Source organism: Salarias fasciatus, chromosome 14 (assembly GCF_902148845.1).
Source record: "Salarias fasciatus chromosome 14, fSalaFa1.1, whole genome shotgun sequence".
NCBI classification, from domain to species: Eukaryota; Metazoa; Chordata; class Actinopteri; order Blenniiformes; family Blenniidae; genus Salarias; species Salarias fasciatus.
This window is the reverse complement of record NC_043758.1, coordinates 31,642,549-31,650,484: the sequence shown is the minus strand read 5'-3', so window position 1 is coordinate 31,650,484 and position 7,936 is coordinate 31,642,549. Positions and strand designations below refer to the sequence as shown.

The 7,936-nt window shown below is 43.9% G+C and overlaps 1 protein-coding gene across 1 annotated transcript; it reads right to left on the bottom strand.

The window, feature by feature from the left end:
• Positions 1 to 1,363: 1,363 nt before the first annotated feature.
• Positions 1,364 to 6,475, bottom strand: LOC115400853 (serine/threonine-protein kinase Nek3-like). The gene is given in 19 exon segments (XM_030108903.1): positions 1,364 to 1,548; positions 2,696 to 2,753; positions 2,756 to 2,812; positions 2,922 to 3,018; positions 3,021 to 3,052; positions 3,458 to 3,613; positions 3,693 to 3,807; positions 3,997 to 4,019; positions 4,022 to 4,190; positions 4,274 to 4,328; positions 4,520 to 4,569; positions 4,572 to 4,608; positions 4,682 to 4,722; positions 4,724 to 4,750; positions 4,922 to 5,005; positions 5,110 to 5,132; positions 5,135 to 5,206; positions 5,331 to 5,424; positions 6,275 to 6,475. Coding segments are annotated over 19 exon segments (1,374 nt in total). The 5' UTR covers positions 6,392 to 6,475; the 3' UTR covers positions 1,364 to 1,481.
• Positions 6,476 to 7,936: the final 1,461 nt, after the last annotated feature.

Here is a 7,936-nt window from a genome sequence, read left to right as displayed (position 1 = left end):
GTGACTCCGGGGGACTCAGCCTGGACTTCTTCCATCAGCTGCTAGAACGTCGCCGGTACGTTATAAGCCAAAAGGGCATCACTCTGCCACAGTCCCTGGCTGATGGTGAACATGGTCTTGGTTAGAGCATCGGAGCCAGCTCCACCTGCCAGCAGCCGCTCCACAGATGGAGGAGCTGAACCAGGTGAACCCGGTGATCCAGTCCAGGGCATCGTTGGTGTGGTCGAGAGGAAATGAGTCCTTTATTGTGACGCTATTGAGGCGTCGATAGTTCATAGAGAACTTCCAGCCAGTGGCCATTTATCTTTTTGACCAGTGCAGCCAGCGCTGTCCGTGGGCTGTTGGATGGCTTGTTCATAATATTGCAGTGTGGCCAGGCTCAACGCAAATGTGGCAGCAAAACTTTGAGCTGTGCGGTCCTCGCCTGGGTGGAGACGTTTGCTTCCAATCTGTTCAGATTTTCTCTCTCCACTGTCACTGCAACCCGCCGCCCAGGCTCCGTAGTCACACACCCAGGTCCCGATCTCCTTCCTGCCCCAGATCCAGGAGAATTTACTGCCTTCCAGTTCAAGGGCAAGATGAGTGGCGGTGTCCCGGGCTCCCCAGGAGATGTGTACCTGTTGAGGTACAGCTCGAGTGGGTTTGTGCCATCATACTTCGGCAGCTTTACAGTCGCTCTTGGTGCAGCAGCCGGAGGCAGGAACATGGGGGACTGTGCTGTCGCCGTCTTCGGCCCCTCACGCCTCTGGACGGTGAGCTTGCAGATCACAGAAGGTATTCAGGCTTCCAGTCATCTTTCACTGATCGGCTCTCCAGGATGATCTTTGTTTGAAGAAAAAGGATAATTGTGGAAAAAGACATTCTTTCGATCGCTCTTGCTGCTGCTGCCCCACTCTACCTGGTGGTGAACTGAGGACATCTGATGCAGGAAACGCCAGAACTTCTATCTGAGCAGCAGCAAATTGAAGATAACACAACAGCAGCAGGAGCCAGATGTGTGGTTTGTTCACATCTCGTCACAAGAATATCAATGACTAAACATGTTTAGTCTACTTTGATATTACAGAGGAAATAGACTTCAAAAGATGCAGCCGCGCTCAAAACTGTGTGACCCGGGGAGACCCGGCTTGTCCGAGGCTAATATTTCCTGCTTCCCCTCCCCGACGAGCCAAACAGGAGCTGCCAGACGGCCCCAATCTACTGGGAATGTTATCGTTAGTAACTTGAACAGCAAGACCAGCAGATGTTCACATCAAATCAGAAACAGACTCATCAAAAGAAAAAAAAAAACCCAGAGACTTTATGACAACAAATCGTACAAGTTCAATTAACAAATCCACAAAAACAGAGCAGAGCTTAAAATTCTGCTTAAAAAAAAACTATTTTTGGAACCTGACGAGACGTCGCATGGCACACGGACGAAGCTCGGTTTGTAGAAATGTAAACATTAATAAGAGCCTTGTGGTTGTAGCTGCTCGGATTTATTGTTCTGAAAACATTTTCTCAGCTTGGTGCATCCAGTCACATGGAGAGTCTTCCTCGAAGTCCCTGTGAGGAGAAAGCATGAAACACAACAGCTTGAGATCAGAAGTCACAAATATGCACGTTAAAAAGAAAATTGACAAAGAAACAAATGAAGTTTTTTTTAAAACAGGAGTATGATAAAGTGCTCTGTTTTCTGCTGAATAAAACCTTTTAACAGCTTCACTCAGCTCCAGTAGAACAGCAAAAACCATCTTATTTATACGGCTGTTGACAAAATAAAGACCATCAAATGTAGCACAAATGAATAAAATATGAATAAAACTAAGATTTAGAACTTTGGATAAAATCAAATACAGGTAATACAATAAAGGTCAATTATATTCTTGATTATAAATCCCATAAAACAGATATCAGCATAATTCACTCTGAGATAAAATCCTGTAAATCCACAAAAGAGTCTCAAAACTCAAAATACAATTGAAATTTAGATTTTTTCACACAGTCAAATGATACGGTCAACATCAATTGATTTTGGTTGATATTGGTTGTTTTGTTTAATTTTAGCATAAAAGTATCTTTACACCTTGAAATATTGATAAGATGATAATTTCCCTTAACCCAGGATCAGAATCAGAGTCAGACTGATCCTATTGATACACACTGTTTTTGGAACCTTTAATGTAAATTAGTTTGCGTTTTTCTGGTGCTTTCATGCTTGGTTTATCCAAATTCCCCTCAGCCTCTACTTTGGGGTTAAGGAACCTAAACTAGCATGAATAGCTTTGAATGATTAATAATAATAATAATTTAAAAAGAAAAAAAAAAAATTCAGAGAAAGAAAGACAAAAGGTGGGCAAATGGAAAAAAAAAGACAAAAGGGGGACATTCACAAAAAACCCTGCATAGCTCAAAATAATCTAAAAACTGGAAGCTCAAGATGCTAAAATGCTGAACAAAAATATCTGAAAACGGCCACAAAAGCTAAAAATGTAATAAAACATGTCTAGACACTTCATGAATACAACCTCAGTTTGTGTATGCATAGCTTTTCTTTTTTAAGCAGGGTTTGTGGCTCCAGAATGTTTTTTTAGTGGGTATAAATTCCTGATGCCGTGTATTGCAGTCATGAAAGCTGCAGATCAATGAGCTGAAGGCAGCACAGTGTGATCCAGCGTGATTTTCATGTCAAAAAGGAATTGGGGTCACTGACGTGTCGTCGTCATCGGAGCGCGGCTGCAGTCGGGACTCGTCCGCGGTCACCTCTGGCTCGGACCGTCGGTGTCGTCACCCTGCGGCGGGGAGAGCGGCCCCACGAGAGGATCTTCATCTGAAAGCAGAAATCACACCATGACACACTCATGTGGAGACTTGCTCAGTGTGTTATTTAGGGAGTGTAGTGAGATCTCTCGTGGTAAAGTGATCTGTAATCTGCAGACCTCCTCTCTTTATCAGAAAGGTGCTGAAGGCTCTGCTCAGCCGGGCCTTTTCCAGCAGGCTCAGAAGCTTCTCCGGAGGTTCCGGCTCCCACCGTCTCTCGGCCGCCGGTGCTCAGGCTCCTCGGACGCACCTGCAAAACAGTGATGCAACGCTGCGATCAAGCACGTGTTTTTCCCCTGAAGGTCACTTTCCTTCAGTACAAGATATTAAAACGTTTCCGACATGACGTCGTCTTTCCAGCTGAAACTACTGAGTTCTGTAATCTTCACACGCGGCGTTCCCCAAGAGTCCGTCCTCGGCCCCCCACCTTCACTCAACCCCATGCTGAAAAGCTTGTCCATACAAGGACTAAAAACCTTGATTATTACTCATTTAAGAGTTTTAAATTGTTCTTTTTAGCACTTTGAGGGAGCCGAATGATGCAGAGTATGAATGTTGGGTTTTGTCTCTTATTATCACCTCCTCTGCTCATCCCACAAATGCATGTTCTAAACAAACACAGCATGATTTCCCAAAGGAATTTCCATGTTCTTACGCTGTGTGCTGGTATCAGAGGCGTTTGACGTCAGGCTGTCGGAGAGCGGGCTGCGGCTCGCCAACTCCTGCACGATGGAGTCCGACGGCTCGGCGGGCCACCGCTTCCGAGGGCGGGGCTCGCCGCCCTCACTGCTGCTCTGGGGGAATTCTCCACCTGAGTGTGGCATGAAGACGTACTTTCACATCCTGATGTTCTCCAAATTGCATGTTTCACAGCAGTTTTTACTCTCTACCTTGTAAAGTCTCTGTTTTCATTAAGCTCTTGTCTCCCAGGAGACGGAGCACCTTCTCCCCCTCCTCCCTGTTCCACCGCTTGGTCCGCCCCGGCCGCTCCTCCGCCACTCCGGCCTGTCAAAACATTCAGAGCGGCACTGTAAATCATGGGCTCAGCGGGCATCTGAACCAGCAGCAGCGTGTCAAAGGTCAGATTCCAGGTAGGGTTACCGCAGCCGGGGAACGTTGTGTAAGAGTTGCGATTCTCTCAGTGCCGTATCGTTCTGACGGATGAGCCGCCATAAAGTCGCCCGCTGTTCTTACCTGAGGGGGCAGATGTGTCCGCGCAGCCGGAGCGCCCGGTGCGAGGTCAGGATGGTGTGCAGCGACGGCCGGTCTCTGGGGTCGGTCTTAAACATCTGCTTGACCAGGTGGTGCAGCTCGTAGGGCAGGCGGCTCGGCAGGGGGGGGTACGCTCCCCGACACACCTTCAGAATCAGGCTCTTCCAGCTCGGGGCCTGGACGAACACGAGAGGCGTGAGAACTTTGGAACAAAGCAAACGCTGCTAACAAGGCTTCTGACAGGAAGGGCGAGGCGCACCGGGTGGCGCAGCGTGCAGAGCTCGTAGAGGACGCAGCCCAGAGACCACACGTCACTGCAGGACAGACACGGACAGAACAGGTGTTTCAAACATACAGCTATCTGTCATGACCTGGCTCAGTCCCAATACAAATAACACTTTCTTTTGTAGAAGTAGTCTGCTTGTGTAACTCTTCGATTTATTGCACCTGCAGCCATAGAAATGATTGGAAACACTGAATTCAACAGCTGTGGCAGGGCGCATACCTCTTATTGTTGTACGGCCTGTTGTCCCAGATTTCTGGTGCCACATACATACGGGGATCCCAACATATGTACGAGCATAAGCCTTTGAGCTGTTACAAACACACACAGATATTTAAAAAAGCAAGAGAAGCGCTGGAAATTCAAACAGATTCAGCCTGTTACCTGTTCAGGATACACGCAGAGCCAAAATCTCCCAGCTTGATTGGTCCCATTATCTGTGAGGAAAATGTTCTTGTAAGGAAATTTACATCAGTTAAAAACAAAAGCAGATGACTATGGCAAAATGATGATATTGTGAATGAGCAGGACAAAATGGGAGATTTCACTGATTGATGTCACGTCTTGATGCATCATTCAGAAGCAATGCTACAAAAACGGAAAATGCAAACAAGCTTTCAAGACCTTGGACTTCAGATCTCTGTGCAGAACCTGCTTGTCGTGGATATGCTTTGCACCCACACACATCTGAGCGAACCACTTCAGAATCTGGAAAAAAAAAAAAAAGAAGAAAAAAAAAAGGAAAGCACTGTGAGAAGAAGCAAAGCAATGAGGGACAGTTGTGAAAATAGCTGCAGGTCATCAGTAAATACATTATCCAGGCAGAACTGGGTGTTTTCTGATGCTGTATCCTCCGGAGCAGATCTCCTCTGCTGCAGTACTCCATCACGATGCACAGGAGGTCATCAGCTGTACAAACACAATCAAATCCATATTCTGCAGTCCACACAATCACAACTGCACCACCCTCAAAAACATCCACTTTTAAAGGGAGCCTTGTTTGAGTATACGTGTAGAGCTGAGGTGAAATTACCTTCAAATGCCTCCCTGAAGGCCACAATATGAGGATGTTTCATTGTGGACAGCAGGATGGCTTCTCTCCTTGAATTCTCCAGTTTGGGCCGATTCTATTAAATGCAAACACAAGCATGGATTCATTCCTTATTACGCAAAACAAACAGACTTCATGTCTTAATGTGGGGAGCAAGCTGGCTGGTTAACAGCCATCATATTCTCATATCCTTTGTTATCTCAGCATGAGACTCTGCTCTGGTTTTTACTGTTTTAATGTCTTTTATTGTTGTACTTGTTCTTGTTGTATTCGATCTGCACGGTTTTTATGACTATGTACAGAGCTTTATGCAAACAGCAGTCCTTTTAAAAGTGCTTTGGAAATAAAGTTGAGTGTAACAAACTCAGCTGAGAACTGAAACAATGTTGGAGCATGTTATGATCATTGTCAATAAGAACAGGATGTGTTGAATTTGAATGGCTTCTTCTAACATCCTGGCATGTCCATGTATATTTTGAAACTGCACACACACACACACATTATATATATATATATATATCTATATATATATATATATATATATATATATATATATATATATATATAAGTGTCGATTAAAATTCTATTGTAGTTACACCTTGTTTGTTGAATTGGTAAAATGTATTAGAAATGTGGATATAAATTTGTGAAAATATAATTCTAGAACACAAAGACTTAACTATGCATATATATTATTTACAAGGGGTTTAAAAACATATGTGTATGAATTTGTGTTCAGATAGATAGATAGATCCCAGCCCATAGGCGACCACAACAATCTGAAAACAAATGTAGTGTTGTGTTAGCTTTTTCATGCATTATCTTCATCAAGCAAACTCCCTGAAAGATTGCACGAGTCATGCTTTAACTTTTACTTATCAAAAAAAAAAAAAAAAAAAAACATGAAAACGTGTAGTTCCACGCACCTTTGGCAGCTGGACTTCTTTCATCACATAATGTTCTTGACTGCTTTTGCAGCGCACTAACACGGCGCGGCCGAACGAGCCTTCCCCGATGACCTTCAGGAGCGAATAGTTCTCCATTTACTCTGTTCGTGACGCACAGACACGGACAGTAGCAATGGAAACAAAAGAGATGTTCCTCCAGCAGAACATCCTCCACCTGGATTACTGGTGAGGAGCCACTTCCGTGTTATTGTGTGACGTAGGCGAAAGGCAATGACGTTTCGCAGCGTGGCCGCTAGATGGCAGCAGAACACAAGCGCCACCTAAGATTCACCTGGATTGCCTGCAAGAACACAAATGCAAACGACGTGGCTCAGTGGATCTGATCATTTAATTGAAGTATTAATACTTGATGTGTGAGAAAGCATCCCAACAAGTAACAACTGCAATAATCAGCAAAAATGACTAATAAAGTGGCAGTGTTGTAATGACCTCTCTCTCTCTTTCTCTCTCTCTCTCTCTCTGTCTCTCTCTCACACACAGATATTTATGTAAATACCAGTCATTTAAATTTAAATGATTCCCAGTTTCATGTAATATTCACAAATTAGCATTTTTGTCAATGTAAATAAATAAGCAAACGTTATAACACTCACTGCTGTGAAGGCTGCACTTGTGCAGATGTAATATATAATTTTACCCACTAGATGGCGCTTCGAACTCTTCTTCATAGATAAGTCAGGGAAGAAGGGCATGCTTTGCCAGGGGTACTTATAACCCAGGGGTGTTCAACCTGTGGCTCTGGAGCTACATGTGGCCCTTCAGCCCTCTGAAGAGGCCCAATGAAGCTTTCAATTTTAAGGTGAGGAATATGTTTATTTTATTTAGATACACAGTGACTGTTAATGGGATTAAAAAGAAAGTACAATAACAACTGTGAAAAATACTTAAAAACAAAATGGGAGGGAAAATGTGTGAAAAACAGCTAAAACTAATTTGGATTATTAGAATTTCTTAAAGAAAAGAAACTTAAAAATGGGACACAGAAAATGCACAATCGGTTAAAAAAAGAGTCAAGTGGTTGAAACATTTTTTTCAATCTCTGTTCCGTATCTGTTCCATGTTTCATGTCTGTTTCACCTTTCTTCAGAAGGGAGCTGGCAGCGACTGTCTCCACAATGAACCGTGGATCAAACAGACATGAAACATGGAACAGAGACGGAACAGAGATTGAAAAGATTTTTTCAACCACTTTGGCTCTTTTTAAGCAGTTGTGCATTTTGCACTGTTCAAAACTGCAAAGGAATACAAGTACTTGGGTCGGATCCTTGACAACCAACTGCGGTTCTCATCCCACATGGAGGGGATCCTGAAGGAAAGCCGCCAGGGTATGGATCGACTCAGAAAACAACAACAGCAACAACATCTTACTGACATTCGATCACACTTTCATTAAAGGGCTTCAGGTTTCTCCATCTGCTGCTGGCATCGCTCCATCACTGTTGGTTGGTTGGTTTGGTTATCTGGATAACTCAGAAAACATTAGACTGATTTACAAATTGTCAATCTAACAGACAGAAGGACACAAAAGAAGTGATTTCATTTTCATTGCAATTGGTATGTTACTCTCACCATGTTGAGGTAGGTGCTCTCTCAGTGTCTTCTGCACATGCATGTGCTTTT